Source organism: Parasteatoda tepidariorum, chromosome 3, assembly GCF_043381705.1.
Source record: "Parasteatoda tepidariorum isolate YZ-2023 chromosome 3, CAS_Ptep_4.0, whole genome shotgun sequence".
NCBI classification, from domain to species: Eukaryota; Metazoa; Arthropoda; class Arachnida; order Araneae; family Theridiidae; genus Parasteatoda; species Parasteatoda tepidariorum.
The window spans coordinates 71,644,230-71,664,743 of record NC_092206.1 but is presented as its reverse complement, the minus strand read 5'-3'; the positions used below and the strand labels follow the sequence as shown (position 1 = coordinate 71,664,743).

The 20,514-nt window shown below is 28.4% G+C and overlaps 1 protein-coding gene across 1 annotated transcript in view; it reads left to right on the top strand.

Annotated features, from left to right (window-relative positions):
• The window catches only part of LOC107449160 (proto-oncogene tyrosine-protein kinase receptor Ret), a 163,300-nt gene that overhangs the window by 80,804 nt on the left and 61,982 nt on the right, over nt 1-20,514 (top strand). Inside the window, exons 3-4 of the mRNA XM_043049729.2 lie at nt 1,370-1,639; nt 11,415-11,635. Coding sequence (XP_042905663.2) covers nt 1,370-1,639; nt 11,415-11,635 — 491 coding nt within the window. The remainder of the gene's footprint in view (nt 1-1,369; nt 1,640-11,414; nt 11,636-20,514) is intronic.

Sequence of the window (20,514 nt, the reverse complement as noted above, 5' to 3'; positions counted from 1 at the left end):
ATATATATATTAGATTACGGATATATAGATAGCCGCAATCTTAACAAAACTATATCTTTGGTCAGGAGGGCAGACTTGTATTAGGTATGCGACTTCTTTAAAACTCGATTTGTCGCGAATTATTCGACAAATTTCATTCAAATTTCGTATTTTCTCATTTCAAATGACATTCTTTTGAAGGATTTAAAAATTTGCACACCATACAGTTCAATTTTTTGACTGTTATTAAATAAAATCATAAAAAATAATAAATATTTATTAAAAATACTTTTTTAGCAGAAAATTATCTTTATATAAATGAATTGTATAATTGTATCCAAATTTTCTTGTTTCGCTTAAGAAGCTCTTTAGATATTACAAAATATGAAAGACGTAAATTAACATAAGGGGTCTACACTTTCGTTGCTCCTAATCGGACTTTTGAAAACATATATTTGTGATTGCGGCCTCCGCATCACCCATATTTTGAGGATCAGAAATCCAAATATTTAGAAAGAAAGTTATGTTTATTCAGAGAAAGTACGCTATTGTGTGCAATTTAGTAACTTAAAACATCATATTCGCTAAATAATTAGCATCCTCTCATGAACCATTATGATTGAGTCCTAGTACGCGAAAATAAGATCTTAGATCAAGAGTTATTTAGATTCTTTCTTTTTCTTTGAGCCCTGAATTTTGTAAAAACCCTTAACCTCTAAGAACCCCTTGATTGAAAATTGGCTGTTGCGAGAATTTTTTTTTCTTTTTTTTTTTAAGCGTTTTTTCAAGCTTCAATGAAAAAGAAAAATTATAATTGAAAACTGAGTTTTATGCTTATAATTTGATGCTAAAGATGCTTATCTTAAAAATTTGGTAATAATATTTTTTATTACAACTTGCGAAGTAATATGAAAAGAAAATTTTTATTACAAAGCTTTTCTTGTTTCTTTCTCTTAGAAATAGACTATTATATCATAAATTGATGCTTTCAGAAAATTCAAATTAATTATTTTTGTAAAGCTATAGCAATATAAAAACAGTTAAAACTGCTACTTTTAATAATTAATAACAAACTGTTTATTTAACTCTCGAGAGTCTTTAATAGTTATAGGACTTTCACGCTACCTTATTTTAAGTGAATAATGGAATATTCTTATTTTGTTTTTTTCATTTGAATGTTTTATATTGAATCTAATTACCAAACTTTAAATTTATGATTCTAAAATTTTCTACAGAAAGGAACTAAACGATTTCGCCATTAAGTCACCTATTTTAAACATCACCGTTTATAATTAGCCTCATTGCATAGTATATTGATATTACATCGTCCTTTACCCATAGTAATTTACAGTTCATATTAGTACTAAATTCATTTATTTTCTTGTTTCAGGTAAAGAGAAATATCATATCACTGTCAACATCACCGTATCAGGAGAAACTAAGTCTACTGGAGTGACAAAAAAAGCGGAAGTTCTTCTCACTCTTTCAGGAATCATGAAAACGTTTTGCCAACCATCTGAGCGCTCTTGCTTCATGAATTCTAATTCCAAATACAACCTTCCAGAAGAAATCCAAGTAAAGACAGTGTTCGATCATTTGCAAAATCCGAGTTATTTCAAGTTTTGCCCAAGCTCCACTGTAGTATATAGTGTTGTAGAAGGTAAAATGATTTAATTTCATTCTTCTTTTTTAAATTTTCTCGTAGTTTTGAGATTTTCATGTAATCAACAAGTACATAAATTCTTATGAGTATGTGATTTGGGTTTAAGCCTCGATCAATTCAATTTATGATGGTTTTGCGTCAATTTTTATTTTAAATACACACAATTTTTGTCTTATAAATATTTGCTTCGAGCAATATGCTCATGTTGCCTAACACTTGTTCAGCTCAGAGTATTGAAATTTTATTGGTAGAGGTCACCTGATCGTGTTTTAAGAACGAATTTACGTCAGATTAATGTTTGGTTTTAAGTTACAATTAGCAATTATAAGACTTTTGATGCTTTTTCTTCTGTTAATGCAAGTATGGGTTCGTTCCATTGCAAAAACTCACTGCGATAGCTACTTTAATGATTGACGAAGAAGCTTCCTTGTCTTCTGAGATGTTATTGGTGGGTATGTGAAAAGGGTGGTTATTACCTCAAATACACTACTTAGATAGGCTGCTAATCGATGGTGGTGAAGAAAAATAAGATATTCATTGCAGAAAAAAATGAAAAATACTATATCTAGGCATTGGTCTACAGAGAATTTTCCCTATTTTTGTAAAACTTCTGAAAATTACATGAGTTTATTTCAAAACTAAAATCTAAAACTACATCAAGTAAAACTTTAGTTTTATTTTTGAATTTCATTTGTTTTCAGCTCCCTTAAAATCAAAATAATAAATCTTTCTCCAAACGAAAAAAAAAATTTTTTTTTCGTTCCTTTTTTTGGTGATGTGTACAATTTAATTAAGACAGAAAAATTTTAAATGTTGCAAAATGATGCAAACAGTTGTAGGTATAATTAAGTGATGCAAACAGTTGTGGATATAAATAAATGAGGCAGATAGTTATAAATATAAATTGAAAAAATACTGCGCGTATCGGAGCAGTCATTCAACAGCATAGGAAATTGCTAATGATAAAAACAATTAAATTTTGCTTTGGAAAATGTGGGTAAATTATTCGATTCATTACTAATTCCATCGAAATAGCCTCTGACTACAAAGATGTTACATTTTTAAAGCAACAGATTCAATACTAAGGCAAAGAGTTTGGAAATCCTTATTAGGAGTTCAATAATGCGAATCACTTCTCGTTACAAGGTTAATTACGCTCTAATGTTAAAAGAATCCAACGGGTCTTAAAGAAAGGCCTTAATTAGCCTTTTAATTTTATGTTTGACAAGCATTACTTCTAAAATTATAAATTAAAAGTATACTTTAAATATTTATTAAATATTTTAGCTTAAAAACTACAATGACACCATTCCAATGATTCATTCCACGCTAAAAACTGTACAACAAATAGTAACGCAATAGTAATACAACAAATAGTAATACAACAATAGTATCAAAATAATTATTTTTCTAGAGCTATAAAAATTTAAAAAAATTTCAAACGTAGGATGAAATAGGACTAAATATATTATTTTGTATTGATTTTTAAATGAAATATTATAAACCTTTTTACGTAAATTTTGATTAAAAAAATCACACATAGGCCGTAGTTTTCAATTCAAATCATAGCTAGCATTATGCAAAATCTATATACAAAGTTTCAAAAAATTGAATTATAAACTTTTGCAATGTGTATTAGCGTTAAGAAATTCTGTTAAAATCAATGTTTTCAGAAATTATTTTAAAATGCAAAAAAAAAAGAAAAGGAAATGCTGGTAAAATGTAATAAATGTAAGAAAATTGTTACAGTAAAAAAAAATTTTATTTAAAAATTACTTTCTGATAAAGAATTATATTTGTTTTAAGCATACATTTGTTTTATGCACCAAGAAAATATTACTATACTTTAAGCTTAGTAAAACGTTATAGTTTCGCTTTCAGGTATTTAATTCTTGTTTCAGTTTCGTCTGTCAGCATACGTAAAACCCAATATAACTTCCTTTCTAAAATTCAGAACATAAATTTAAAAGGTTTTGGAAAAGCTGATGAACTAAAGTTTAAATGCAGTTAAGAAAAAATATCGAAATTTTCTAAAAATTTTAAATTTTCATCCAGTGCGATAACTTAGACATTGAAAATAGAGTAAGTTAACGTAAGCATATACCTACTGTTTATAGTTTGAGTTTCCTTCTACTTAATTATACTTAATTAAGTAGTTAAGTAGATTATACTTAATTAAGTTAAGTTAGTTATACTTAAGTAGATATACTTAATTACACAAATTAATTTATAAACAAATCCATCCAAAAATGCTAATCGCAAAAGTTTCTTTTTGAAAGATAAAAAAGCATAAAAAGAGAATTACAAAAATCTGTCTCATAACAAATAGACTAAAAAAAAAATTTCTAGCAAAATTTATATAAATGATATACTTATATCAAAAGGCAACTTAATTTTAAATTTGTAAATTTTGTAAAAGATTAAGAATCATAAATTTAAAGCAAGTGATAACAAATTGTATACCATCTGTTCCTATTTTACATTAAGCTTTTAAGCTCACTTTAGATAAAAACTAAAGTGAATTGCGTATCCATGGCAACAAAGTGACTGAAATATTCTGATTGAATTATAACTCTTTTTTATACAGCATTTTGCCTCGTATGAGATTACTTTTACCTGTACATAAAGCCTTTAGAGTTGACATAAAATGTTTAGAAAATATTACTTCATTGGATGATATAAAAATAAAAAAAAAAACTTATCCTCCCTTTTACCTTTACTAATACGATTTGCTACATATTATTTTACTTCATTTTATAACTCTAAGAGAATCCAATTATTTAGACAGTTTTATTAATCTGCGTTATTCATGTACAAATAATTTCAAATCTTGTTTATATTTTGAAGGCTAATCCAAAATAATGAAAATAGGAATAATAAGGAAAGAATTTAAAGAGTTTAAAATGAATTTAAAAACCAAAGTAATATTAAAAATAATTCCAGTACTTGAAATTCAATATGAATTTAAAGAAATAATGGATTCCCTGTAATATTGAACTAATTTTGGCAACAGTTAGTTTTTTTAAGCTTTCTGAAGTATTGAAATTTCTATAAAATTCTTCATATAATATCAATAGCTAAAAATATTTAAAATCAATTGTAAAAAACAAATTCCTTTAATAGGTAAAGAAACATTTTTCATTGTTCTACAAAAATTACGAAAATTTTAAAAGTTGCTTAAAATTACTTCAAACGAACGATTTTAACAAAATAATTTAAATTCGAATTTCATAAAGAAGAATTTTTTAATGAGAGTTAAATATGTAGATGTTCTGCTGGAAATGTAAAAAACGCTAAGTATTTTAAATTATTCGAAAACTTTTTTTGGATCATTTTGACTCGCAGTGTAAAGACAATTCTTTTTCTTCATAATAAAGATTTAAAAAGTATTGGTCTAGTTGAAAATAGTAACAATTTCCTTTGAAAAGAATAATTTACAGGTTAACTGTAGTAAAAGTATACTTGGAATGTAACCTTTAATCTTATAACCATTAGGAAATATTCCGTGACAGCCATTTATAAGAATAATTTACTGTCATAATCTTTTGAGAAAAAAAAATATGTTAGCCGTCAATAATTATTAGGTACCTTCGCGTGCAAGTAAAGTTGTGTTCTGTAAAAAATTTTATTCATAGTTGTAAAATAATATATTCTAATATTATTCTGTAAAAATGTAATTTGAGAGTAAGACTTTTTTTTTCCTTGACCATATTTGATGGTATTATTTTTTTAACGTCATGTAAAGATTTCCGTGCGAAATTTTATAACTGTAACTGTTACAAAAATATATATAACTTAAGCAGGAACTATAAAAATAGAAGAAAGTTCTGGAACATAAAAAAACTTATAATTTGAAAAATACTTGCATACACTCTGTTAAATCATCATTTGTTTAGAAATTTCTTAACAGACATTTAATATATATGACAGATTATTATTTTTTGTCACTTGTTGCAATTTAGAAAATTTTTATGTTCAAAATATTACAAAAGTGTACAAAGTATTGGAAATATAGTAATCTAAGTTTTCAAAGGTGACGTTTTTAAATCAAATTCCTCAATAATATTGTTTCCAGATAGGTTATTTACAAGTTTCAGAATTTTCTGTGTATTGTAGCACAATACTCAGAAGCATTTTAGTGCCTGCTTAAAACTACACATAAAACACTCTTAATAACAATTTAAACATGGATTATCATTATATCTACTCAAGCTAAATTTATAATTTTAGCCCATGTTGTTTCGCTCTTTATGTGTTTTCATCCTTTATTGTTTAGTATATTTCGTGAATGAATCAGTCTTATTTCTACCATATTCGTAAGTGCATGATTCTTTGATACATTCTTTCAGCTTCATTATTCACTTTTTTTTTGTATCTCCGAGAATTTAAACATCTTTTAATTAATTTTTTTTAGTTCCATTCTTCTTTGTTTTGATCTATTCGACAGTCAATATTTTTAAAAATGTTCTATGTTAAGTTTTATTTTTTGCTGTATCGAGTTAGTCACGGATTTATCATTTTTTGATTAGCTCTATTTCGGATTTTACGCTTCGTTGCTTTTTTAAATTTTTTTTTAGCCTTTCTTTAAAGTTGTCTCTTCTTTTAAAATCAAGGGTATATGACAGCAAAGTAAATATAGTTCCATACATTTTGTTACGGACTACATTAAAATTGCCTTTAAGGAAACAGAAATATGGTTCAGAGTATAATTAATTAACTACCAACTTTGTTAGTTAAGTAATAAAGTTTAAGAAGAGGTTTTAACAAAAAAAAGAAAAAAAAATTCTATTGAAAAATTTTGCGAAACAAAAATTAGTGTTCAATTTTCTTGACTTCTTGACCTCCAAAACTTGTGGTAGAAATGAAGTTAAAGTACAAAATTTTACGCAAAGATGAACTAAAATCTTGCTCGCCAAATTTTTTGCGAGTATTTCGTTATTTGTAACAAAAATAAAGCTTACAACAACAATGCCTGGTTTTTGATTAAAGAGCAGTATTTAAATTTTAGTGAAAACCTGTAGGATGCGATCATAATAATTTTTTTAGTATTTACTGTCATCCACTTTTCAATTAATAATTTTCCCAAATTCCATTTATGATTTTTTACTGATCTGGGGACTAAAACTATTTTCTAATTTTTATTCCATTTTCTTTTCTTCTAAATCTCCATATGAAAAATGAGAACCGGGTTCGAATCCCAGTGATTGCTGGTCGATACGAATTCAGTACCCGGCTCGCACCGACCACAGTGCTGACGTAAAATATCCTCAGTGGTAGACGAAGCATGGGTTAGAGTTTTCTTGCCGTCGAGCTAACAGCGAGAGGATTTCGGAGTTTTCATCTCCATGTAGCGCAAATACGAGTTAGTTCCATAAAAAAGTCCACCACTAAGCAAATTTCTCCCAATACTTGACCAAGGAGTTCACTTGTTTTCTGGATCGGGTTCAAAATTACAAAGCTACAGGTAGTCTTAAACCCAAGTCTTAAACCCAAAATTGGGTTGGTAGTCTTAAACCCAAAATTGGGTCAGCTGTTCAACGACGGTTATAAAATAAAATTAATTTTGGTATGATCTCAACTTAGAAACAATGCCATTGTCAAGATTATTTTGTACCATTGGTAAAGATGATCCCATTATATTATTTATAACATCAGAAGTAAATTCTTAATGTATTGAAAAACATTCTCTAGACTCAATTTATCATATCTCATTCATAGTGGAACTAATTCATTTCCACAAGAATTATTCGAATCTCTCTTTCCCTGTTTTTCCGCAATTCATACAATTACTATTCGCAAAAAACTTATTCTTTAAATATAATTCATTATTTAACCACTTGATTTATAAATAGTGTCTTGACAAGGCCAAAGCCTATGACCCAAATGACCCTTTAAGGAAATTATTACCATCAATTTCATCTATTATATGTATTTAAAATATATTCACTGCGATATTTTATACAAAAAGAAAAAAAAAATCCTCACTGATAATTGAGCTATTTCGGGCACTAATGATCCATCACTATTTGCGCTACCATGCGCACTTCCAACTCCAGATGAATGGTCCCATCTCTTAAATATTTATGTGGCTGTTGGGCGTTATCAAGGGGGGAACCAAGTATAAATGTTTGAATCGACTCAGATATCAATCGAGTAGTAAGAAAAGGAATAGATATAAACGTTGTTTATTCTTTTTTTTTCCGGATATGGCTCTCCGGTTACCGAATATAGAGTATTGATCAATCAGATAGCAGACGACTTCTGCAGTTTATTGAATTTTCGGTATTCAGTCTTTGGATTGAATCCAAGATTAGATTCGCCTTCTGGGATTAGATTTTAAGATGTTTTTCCGTGTTTTGTCTTGAAGTTTTAAAAGGGGGATAGTTTTTTGATGTTTTCTTTTGAACGCTAAGAAATATTGGGATGTTTCGTTGAAAGTGTAAATAGAGATATAAATTGATATATGCTTTGCAGTTTTCAAAAGAAATTTCAAGGTTGTTTTTACTTATTAGTTTCTCAAAACTTATGAGTTTATTATGAAGCGACTGTTTCTATGAATTTCCACTTTCTTTTTAAAAATGTTCTATATAATATTTGTACAAAATTCATTCATCCACATAAATGTTTTTCTCCTTCGTAATTTTTCCCCCTTTAATTCACCAATCTAAAGTTATATTTTTTATGCTATAATTTAATTTTTTAATTTGAACTTAATAGTAACCGTTTGTATTCAGGTTTTTTCATTACCTAAATAAAACCTACTAGACAACTCTTGCTAGCAAGAGTGCAAACTATCAAAAGCAAACTATTCATTTACGTTACACATCATAATTTTAGACACTTAAAAACGTCTTTAAGTCGCTTTGGATGTAAAAGAATAAGACAATTCGTATTTATGACTTCAATTTAATTGATACCTTAATGTAAAGAGCATTTTTTTACTGCATGATTGGGGTGTCTTTTTGATGGGAAAAAACTATCATTCGCTTACATACACGATTTACTAGGCCACATTAAAACTTCTAAGCTGATAATAATTAGGAATGATTAGCAGCCTGGGAGCGACAAATTGGAAACTTGTGCCTTTGAAATTATTAAATTCAACGCAATAATTATTTTTAACTAAAATAATATTTATTTCAAACTCTCTTTACTTTATCATTTTGTTAAGCACATGAGCAAAATAACTAGATATCCAATTGAATTACTGAAGTGATATTTTGTAAAAAGCTTTTATAGTAAAATTTGTATTCGCCGACTTAGGAGTGGCAAAGAACAAAAAATAGCACTATTTGTTCCCACATTTATCAAGAAACAATTAATCACTTTACAATTAATTCAGTTAGTGTACTTTTCATTTAGTATACTTTTTTTCTTAACTAGAATAGTTTATTAAAACGATCCATATAAATGAACGAATATGAAATAATTGCTTATAATCTTTTTTAAGAGAGATAATGCTTTTAAAGGGAAAATTTTTGAGCACAAAATTTATTAAAAGTCACTGATGGCTGAAATTATTTTAATTTCCAAATTTCTGTGAAGAACTTTTCGATAGATTCATCGTTGTTTCATAAATGAAAAATAAATTGTTTGCTTTAAATCTCTGAACTATGGGTGAATCTTTTTTTAAACATTACTATTCGCTAATGAATTTTAATGATGCAGTCAGTTAAATCATGTAAGCACCTCGAATTAGAATCAGGTGTTATAAATTAAATTTAAAATCCCTCAAATATTGTTTTGGAAAAAATTATAAGCTGGATTTGGTTAATGTCATATTTGAAATGAAGAAAGTACAGCATAGTGCTTCCTCGACACAGGTTCAAAATAGTAAAAATGGCGCGTGTTTTCGACGTAACTTATTAAGTCAAAGTATGTTTACCAATTAATCGAGTTGAGGCATGCGAATATGAAAGCATTTATATAGTGCGGCTTGCAGGAGAACTCCTCCAGACACTCGTCTTGCGTCGTGGCGGGTACTATGGTTATGAGGAAAGGTCACTTCGAATAGGGGTGTGGAGTGAATAGTTTTATCTAAATCTTAGCGTATGTCGTCGTGAGTAAACCAATCGACGCCTTCTTTCCTCCATTTCACCCCCATTAGAAATGTGTTCTCGCTGGTAACCATAGCAGCACATAGCCCCAGACTTTCAGTCTGGAGGAGTTCTTCTCAAAGCCGCAATACACTGAGGATGTTGCTATCCTCAGTGTAATTTCCTCAATTAAGTAAAGATTGAAATCCACGGTGATGAACATAGTATTTAACAGGCATTGAATTCGCCTGGAATATTGCTGTGTTCAGCAAGACATATGTAGAAACGTTACCGTCTACTGTGAATTCATTTAACTAAAAAGATTTAAAAAAAACTACGGTGGTAATTTCACGGGTTTTGAAATTGGCTGATACTCTGCCGTTATAAACAAAACATAAGTGAAAACGTTGCAACTCACTGTGAATTACCAGTTATAATATTTACACCCAGTCAAAGATCAGTTAAGATTTCGCTTGTTTATGTGCACTTTTTTTATGGAAAATGCGAATAAAAAAATAGCAAAATTAAATTTTTTTTTCAATAACAATATATTGAATAAATTAGGAAGATAATATACATTTGCATTATAATATGTATATATTTTTGATCGAGTTTTCTAAATCAAAATAAAATAACTAAATTCAAAAATAGAGAATTTCGTTTTTCGGTTAGCTTTTCTGATCGTTTTTAACAGTTATTTTTTTAAAAACCATAATTCAGATTATTTTATACATTTTCAGTATATACACCAAGAAAAAATTCATTTTAATAATTCATTCTATTCATAAAATAGTTTTAAATAAGTAATTACCTTTTTTTTGTGAAGTATATTAAAGTCGATAATGAACATTTTTTTTATAATGCCAAGGGTTTCGCCAAAAGAAATCTCGATTAATTAGGGTTCCATAGCTTGGGACTCTTGTATTATTAAAGAAGTGTTGAAAGAACTTGGGAACCCTTGTATTAATCTATTTATGTTTGAAAGCTAACTAGAAAAATAAAAATAATTCAGCACAATGAATGTCAAACAATTTTTGGGCATAAAATGTGGGTTTATAAATATACTAAATTGTGTACGGAAATTCAAATATCAGTGTTAATCATTGCCGTAGAATAATCATAGAATCGATCTGAAATGTTCGAACAATGTATCAAAATATTTTTTCATTTATTCTTAGTCGTTGTAATCTTTTGTCATATTCATTGCGATAGTTTTCAATTCTGAACAGATAAAACAAGTGTGGTAAAATTATTATACTACACGGTATTAACATTTCTGGTTTAAAAAAACGACATAATCCTAGTAAATAAAACTGAAATATTTGATATTTAAACCATTCACTTGGTAATTTTGGTATCATAATAAATTCAGCAATTTTACCACATTTACCAAATTTTATCACATATTAGAAAATTATATTTTATTGCTTATTTAACCAAAATCATTACCAAAGTAATTTTGAAAAAGTCATCTAGTTTCTTAACGTTTCCATCGAGTCAGAAACACGGTACATTTTACCATATTCTGGTAAAATATTGTAAAATTTACTGTGATTTTTAACCATACTTTTTTCCCAATGTGTTATATTTATTCAACTACGAAATCATACAATAAAAATTCAGAATAAATTTATTTTATTTATTCAGCTTACTTTTACAAAAATGATTCCTAATAATTAAGAAAAAAAATCGTAATGTGTGTTAAAAATTGTTGCATCTGACATGTTTGTTTTTAGGAGAAAGTTTCATCCAAATAAAGAAGCAAACGGGAGAATTATCAACAACGTCTCTACTAAAGACAGTATCATCAGAATCTTTTTCTTTTAAAGTGTCCTGTGCAGTAGATGACGCAACATTTGACATGAATGGACGCATAAAAACCATCGACACCAACAACAATCCACCGTTGCTGCAGGACGGCAATAGTTCCAAAACTGAAATACGTTATTTAAAACCAGTAAGTTATTCAATTTTTTAAATGAGTACAGTACAAGAATTATTTTCTTGGAACTCTGTTATTTTTTAATGCAATTAACACGTTCACGCCGGGAAAAGTGAAAATACTGGTACGGGAAAAGAGAGAATACTATTTCAATATTAGATAAGATTCGGGAGGAGTTAATCTATTCTCAACAATAACAATTCACTGTAAGGAAATTTATCACGGCGAAGAAGCAATTCAATATAAAAATTGCATCCGTTAAAAAAATTGGTAGTTATATTTTTTTATTATTCCCGGAAAAAAACTAAAAATTTAAATTTTTTTGTTACCAGTTTTTACTCCGGTGCGCCGCCAAGATGAGAAAATCTAGCGTGACCCACCGGTGGGTCACTCCGCGTGAACGTGTTAAATTTTTTAATATATTTGCATCTTTCTACATGTCTTTTTTATTTATATTTATATAAAATAATGTTGATTGTCAGCTAAAAATTGACAGAATATCTAAATATCTGAATATCTAATTGTCAGAACATTTACATATATTTCTAAAAGAAAACGAATGCACTTCGTGTACACCCACAGTATTATTTGATGTTTCGTCTATCATATTGAGTTATGTATGATAGACTCATGTCAAATAATACTGTGGGTTACCAGCTCTTTAAGAATTCGTATAACGAACACATACCTAACTGGAATTTTTTTTACTATCTCATAACAATCCATAGTTTCTTTTTTCAAAGCAATTGTTCCATCTAAATCAGCAACAGTTAAGGACAAATCAAAATTATTAGAAATCAAATAACAGTAAAACTGCAAATTTCGGTTCAGATTACGGTATAAAGTACCGGCACTTCTAGTGCATCATCCGTAAAATCCATTTTTCCCGTAATTTTTACATTAACACTTATTTAATAAGAGTGTTTCAGTAATTTTACCGTAAAAAATACCAGCACTCTGATTTTAACCGTTGTTAAGACCTTTTTCTACTAAATCGATCCATCTGTGTTCGATTTTCCCCTTTTTCAGTTCCCTGTAAACTTTACTATAAACTTTTTCCAAAAATTCTCTTCTTAACTGGGTCACCATCATCCTTTCTATAGATGTGATCCCACCATCTTATTCTGTAGAATTAAAAAAATTTAAATTGTGTTTGGTTGCTTAAATTTTTATCTACCACTACAAAAACATAACTCCACTTCACTAGTATATAAGACATGTTAACTCGAGTCTATGACGGGGTATCTTTTCATTGATGAAGGTTGACATGATCGAAAGCTTCTCTCACCACATTGATGACCCGAACGTGATGTGAGCACGCCTACTTCTAATCACAAACTTCCACTTCGATCTGAACACGTCTTTCTTGACAGTAACGCCCACTTTGATCTAAACACGCCTACTTCGATTGATGGTTTACATTGAACAGTTGACTTGCTACTTGTGACTGGGACATAGTCCTCCTCACGCTGCTGTTACTCAGTTTCACACATAACGTACATCGTATTCACTCGACAGCTAATGGCAACACAGGAGCGACCACGACAGTGAACTTTATACAGCTCTCACGATCAGCACTCAAAAAGTACGGTGATCTTAATTTAACTCAGTTTAAATTAAGATCGATAACCAGGTACTCTCACCACAATACTAAATAATCCAAATGCTGTTTTCTTTTAGAGCTTCGAAGATGGACCTGAGTATTTTACTTTAAAATATAAGTAATTTATTTTACTCAATCTTTTTCGAAGAACAGCATTTGCTACCATAAAGTAATAGAGGTTATATTGGAGTATTATATAAATTAAATTTGGCTTTATTAAAAATAAACTTTCGTTTCAGTTGGTTTCTCAAACCTAAATAACACATATCTACCTAGAAATATTTTGAATATATAGAAATATTTTATCTATAGAAATATTTCTACTATGTATACCTATCTAATATAATATAAATATTTTATTATGAAACGAGTATTTATAAAACTATTTCAAGAAAGGTTTTATTTAAAAGAACAACTATTTTTTTGGAAGCGTATAATGAAGTTAATAAAAAGAGCTATTATTTATTAAAATAAATAAATTCTGATGATTTTTTATTTGCGATATTTAATAATCAAATAAATAATTACAATATATAATTTCTTCGCATTTAAATTACTATCCACTTCTACTTAAATATATTTTACAATTTTTATGAAAACTCATTAAAATAATTCTTTATGCTTAAACATGTTTTTAAAAAGATTTAAAAAAATCTGTACCTGACCTTTGAAATTCTCATTTAAGTAATGGTTACGAAATAGACAACAATGATAGTTCATGTATGAGAGAAGTTTTTTTAGAACTTAGATAATTGCTTCGTTAATTTGTAAGAACCTTTAGCTTCGTATTAAGAACAATTTTAATTAAAGATAAATATGGGAACTTCTGCTTCAGGTGCTCAGTGTCGTTATCATTATACTGTATAAAAATGTTCGTGATTAACTGGAGAACCTTTATTTTCTAAATTTTAAAAGAAATCTTCCCATTTTATGATTTATAGATGTTAAAAAAATCTTTATAATAATATTATTATAATAGAAATAGAAGCTGCAGCTTCATGAAGTCTAGAAATAAAATAGCTCTCACTTGCTATAATATTTTTAAACAAAATGTACACGATAACAAAATGTATACGTTTTTAAACAAAATGTACAAAATTTAAACGATAGAAAAAATTTTGCTGAAATTGCCGTATTGTATAGTAATGAATTTCTGGTTAAAAGTATATTCTTGTTGATAACAACAAAATATACTGTATTTAAATAATTCTTTTGGTAACTTTTCCGTTCATATGGTAACGGCTTACTGGAATTTCTAGTATAAAAAATTATAGTTCGTATTCCTGCACATTTCATAAGAAATAAAATAAAACTGAACAGTAAATTAAACCGCGTAAATTATTTTTATGCCATGCTCTAAAGTCTAAGGTATGATGATAAAATCAACAAATTTTATCACATATTACAAAATTATGTTTTATTTTCAATTTTATCAAAAAGGATAAATGACAAACAGAAAATATTACCAAAATGTTTCAGTAAAAATTACCTAGCTTTTTGATGTTTCCATAGAAAAAGGAACACTGTAAGTTTCACCATATTCTGGTAGTTTTAGCGATACTTTTTCATTCAGTGTATGATAAGTATAGAGCTAAGTAGGCAAGCATAATTTAAAATAAAAAAATGCCATAGAATTCTGCCATTATTTTTTTTTGTACTCTCATTTTTGACTCCCGATGGCTGAGCGGTAGCGCTTCCCGCTGTCGTGCCACAGGTTCCTGGTTCGATCCTCGGGCCGGGCAAGGTTGACTCAGCCTTTCACCCCTTCAGTGGGTCGATGAATGAGTATCTAGTATACTTGGGAACTAAACACAGGGGGTTCCGCATTCGGGTGACCACCTGACCGGAACATCTGCTCCGGCACCCCAGGGCCCAAGGTCAAGAAAACTGAGATGGGCACAGTAGGCCTTGGCCCTCTTTGAGCTGTCGCGCCTCTGAGTTATATTTAGTTTAGTTTATTTTCATTTTGAAATAATATTTAAATTAATGCTATGAAAGTCTTCGCAAAATTAAATACTATTTTTGAAACAAAAATGATCACCGTTATGAATAGTTCATTGTATACTCTGGTTAAAAAATTTCCCTCTCTCTCTTCTTTTTTTTTTTGGATGATGTCAATGTAAAATAGTTGTTAGAAAACGTATTCTAAATAAAATATTCATCTTCAAAATATTAACTGAATTATAATCTTTTTTTTTTCGTAAAACTGCACAAACATTTTCCTTAAAAAAAATGTTTAGTTCTAAATCACAGCATCGAATTTTATTTTAATCAAAATTTTAGTACAGTTAACAGTTAACAGTTAAAACATTTTTATCTTCTAACAGTTAACAGTTAAAACATTTTTATCTTCTCTACATATATATTGAAGTGAAAGCCTTCTGAACGTATATAGACTTATGGAGCTGGTCTAGCCTATTGGCTCAACAAAGAAATTACCCATTTCTTTCACTCCAAATTACTTTAGTTCAATTTTCGGTAACTTAAATTTACGCTTGCTAAAATTTGGCGACAAAATCTGTGAAACCTACGACCTCGAATGAGTGAGTTACAAGTTACTGATATATTTTGGAATAATTTTGCTACTTTCACTCTCTCTCTATGTTCAATTATTCGCATGCAATACTGAAAAAATGTATTTTTTCATTATTTCAACGTTACGCTGTCAGTGAAACAACATAATTAAAAAAATAAACAAAGACGAGTCTCGAGAAAAAACCTAATTAAACCTCGCTAAGCTCTTAATTTAAATGCTGATGTGTTAAAGACTCAGGTTAGGAAAAAAAATTGCAGGCCAGCATAAGTTATCAGAAATTAAAGAAATATTATATTTAACCGTCACAAGCAATTTTAAACGTAATATGTTTACTCTTATTTGTCCTTGGCATTTCAATTTCAAGATGTTTAAAATTAAACCCTAATAATAAACGTTTTTGTTGAATATCAGAATTATCATTTTCGACACATTTTTTAAATACAATAAATTTTAATTCGCTAACTGCATATTAGAATTCTTTTAATGAAAATACCATAAAACTTATAAAAACAATACAAATTTTTAATAACGTGAGATTGAGCACCAAAAGCGGCTATATACATTAAATGTAAAATTATATGTATGTGCACTTGCATTTAAGGCTGTAATCAGTTAAGCCTTAAATTTTGTGTCTATAAATTAAAAAAAGAAAATTAACAACAAAAAAATATTTCGTCCGGACTTAAAAAGTTAAATAAGACTAATTGGCAATCCATTTTAAATACCAATTATACGTGTTAAATAAATGTGAGCACTGGTTTTGACTTTTTAATTTAAATATTGATTTGCTTGGTTATACTGTCTTTTAGTTCCTAAGCAGCACTATTAAGCTAAATTATATATTTTTTATTTACTTTCAGCTATAAAATTTTTTATTTCCNTCAGGTTAGGTTTTTTAATTTAAATATTGATTTGCTTGGTTATACTGTCTTTTAGTTCCTAAGCAGCACTATTAAGCTAAATTATATATTTTTTATTTACTTTCAGCTATAAAATTTTTTATTTCCCGTTTTAGATCTGTGCATTCTTTTAATTAAAAAATATATATAACAGTTAAAATTTGTTTAGCTTTGGTGAAAAACTCCTTAAAAATGACAATTGATAAAAGCAAATAAGTGCACAGTTTGATTTTCACAAAGTTTCTAATTTGTTTTATTATCCATCAAAGGTTAATTATCTCGATAGTGACTATCGAGATAATTAACATAAATTTTTAAATGTTATCACGTGTTGTACTGGACATTTTAATAATAAATATTCACCATATCACCATACGAACATGAAAGAGACAAAATTTAAATCCACTCTCACCTATAAGTTCATAATTACATATTGTCTTAATCATTGAATGTACAATTTTAAAAATATCGAAACACATGAAAGTATACTTATTTAAAAAAGCCGTCCGACACATTACCGGAGGCTGCTAGTTAAAAATGCTAATAATTTTTTTAAGTGCCTAAAAACAAAAATATGCAAAATCTATTATATATAATTCTCTTACGTGGCTCCCAAATTTTGGCTGTATTTCTTTTCCGCCGGTGGCAACGTTTGATTTGTTTTGAAAACACCAAATCATTCTGCCTTTTAATGATGTGTTTCTGATCTAATATATATAATTCTCTTACGTGGCTCCCAAATTTTGGCTGAAGTACTTTGTACAACTAAATAAGATTCTTTTCACAACAGTTAAATATTTACTTTATTTTCTTCATTCATAGAGAAAACAGTCGGCAAAGAATTCTGTTAGGTTAAAAAACATTTCGCTAAAAAAATAACGAATTCTAAAAGAAATAAAAATAAACAACTTAAAAAATAAAAATGCTGTTGCCAGCCATAGAATTTTTTGAAAGTTAACTTAGCAACATAAATCAAAATGACATAGAAGCGCAACTAGATCAAAATTATGATACCTGAGCGCTTGACGTAACAAATCCTTCAATTCTAAAAGTGTTGTATCGCCAAATGCCCAAATTAACAATTGTGTTCTTAAAGAAATTCTATAAAAAGTTTTAAATAAACAACCTACTTCTACAACTGCTTCTTGAAGAACTTGGCTCATTGATTAAAAATATTGTTTTAATTTTACAGTACTAACTTTACTTCTACTTTCATTATTGCTATGACCCTCTTTCATTACATTTTACAACTTCATGCTAAATTTGAGGACTTTAAGTTGTTTTGTGGTTGAATACTGACATTTAGAAATGTGTACATAAAAAAAATAATATTTAGAGGTTAAGAGTTGCCTCAGAAAAATTTGAATTGTTGACATTGAACTTAACAATGGAAACAATCGTTTTTGTGAAAAATTGAATTGTATTGTTGACATCAAAACTAAAAATATTGTGTTTCAACTTAACAATACTACCTTAATTTATACTTTAGAATTGCCTCGGAGAAATTTGAATTGTTAGCAATGACTTAAACAAAAAGTTTTATTTTAACTGACAAATACTATATTATAATTTTAACTTTTTCTATGACTATACTCATTTTCTTACTCTTTTCTTTGTTTTTTATACATTTTATATTTTTGTGATAAAATAAAAAACTTATAGTTGTTCTGCTTCTGAACACTGATGAAAACACAAAATGATGGGCTTCATCAACAATCAAAAATATCTACATTTATTTTACAAATTCCATATTAATAGGATGGCGCCCTTCAGTAAATTAAAAATACAAAATTATGTTCATCAAAGCCGATGCTTTACATCCGGCGTTCAGTGGCAGACTACTATTTCATATTGTTTTACAACACATGGCTTTAGCCCTCTGGTGGGAAAGACTTTGAAACAAAACTTACAACAGTTACTCTTCTCAACAACTGAAATTTAGAATAGTGTGATTAAGAAAAATATGTGAACTGCTTGCATTTTCAGATTAATATTGAACTGTACAGGTTTAGAATTTTCTACAGTGAAAAGTTTTCGGAACTTCAGTATTCAAAAAAGTATACAAAAACTAGACGTTAAGAACGTATCCAATGAGCGAGCAAAGCGAGCATTGGATTGCGAAGCAATCCGAAATGAACTGTGAAAGCAGTTCCGGGGGTTGGCGAGCGCCAGCGAGCAGGGGGCGAAGCTTCCTAGTTAAAAGTAATTCTTTCTTTTGAAACATCTAAAAATGCATATATAAATCATTAAAATTTTTTATTCAAGCTTTTACAAATTTTTCCGATAAAAATAAAATCATTTACGATTTGTGTTTTTTGTTCACGTTATTCAATGTTCATAAAATTTAAATTTTCTTGAGTTACAAATATCTTTTTGGTAATACCAAAACCGAAAACAATTTTCATTATTTTAATTGAATTATCCATGATTCCTACCTTGAATTCGCTTTCAAACTTAGAATTCTCGGGAAAAAGTAATTTTACTTCGCTTTTTAACTGATCTTGGTGAACATATATTGACAATAATAAAAACAAAAATTACGAAATAAATTGATGCCAGATAATGGTACAGGAAAACGGAAAATAAAATTTCGAGGAAAAATGAATTACCCAATCTTTTTTTTTTCAAAAGAAAATTAAGTATATTCGTGTAATGTATTTTCAAGAATTTCTTTTTAACAAATTTTGTTTTTTTTTCCGGAAACTGTAGAGGTATTTCAGATTAATTCATAAATTAGTATCCCAGATTAATTTATAAATTGCTCTTATGTGAATTCTGACACTATTTTTATCTACTACATTCACATTTAAATAAATCATTCTGAAAATTTTAATGAAAATAGTAGTTTAAGTGCTTATTATTAATTATCTATAATAACAAAATAAAGAGTTAGTGTGTCTGTCTTTCTGTGTGTGTTTCTCTTATAATTCTAGAACCATTTGTTCTATTGTTCTGAAACTTGGACAGTGGCTTCAAGGGTCAATTTCTGCCCTCGATCCTAAAATTCATTCGAAATTTTCAATTAAATCATTCAAAAGAGACGTAGGAAAAATGGAATGTTCTGATTGCTTTGGCATTAGCAATTGTTTTAAGTTAAACTATAGATGGTTCTATGTTTTTCATAGATTTTAAAGGTAACAGCCTAGCTCTTATAATTTAAAAAAGGTGTTTATTGCATGCTACTTAATAAATAATTATTTATTATTCGTTTTATCAGATAAACTAAATAATTAATGTGTACGCGAAGGCATGCACAGACTACTTCACCAAATTAGTATTCCTAAAGTTATTTAAAGCCAAGTGTTTATTTTGTTTGTAGTTGTGCTCTTAAAATGTGCATTTTTAAAGCTAAATACATTAATATCCATAATAATTAAAATAAAAAAATAAGTAATGTTCTGAGAGAAATAAATATTAATGGAGAAATGGTACTCAGTCGTTTAAGAAGAAAGTAAAAAATCGACGTACTATTATTGCTTATAATGATGCTTTATTAATTTCAGTGATAGGTACTAAACGAATTTTTAAAAAAAGCTATACACTAAAAAGCGAAATAATAGTAGTTCGCCTAGGAGGAACATAAAACAAATGTCTTACTATTATTGAGTCCAATGGTGTTAAATGATGGTAGTTGGTGTTGTTTTAATCCACTGTAAATACACTAAATGTAACAGTCCGCAAAAAAAAAAGATATCACCCTGAATAACTTTTGTTCTAATGATCGGATTTTCACGATCTAAGTGTCAATCTTAATGGTTCCCGGGGGTGACCTCAAATATGCTAATTAATTAGTGCTAACTATTAATTAAGTTACGAAATCAGACACAAAAACGTACTTTCTCTGAATAAACATGTA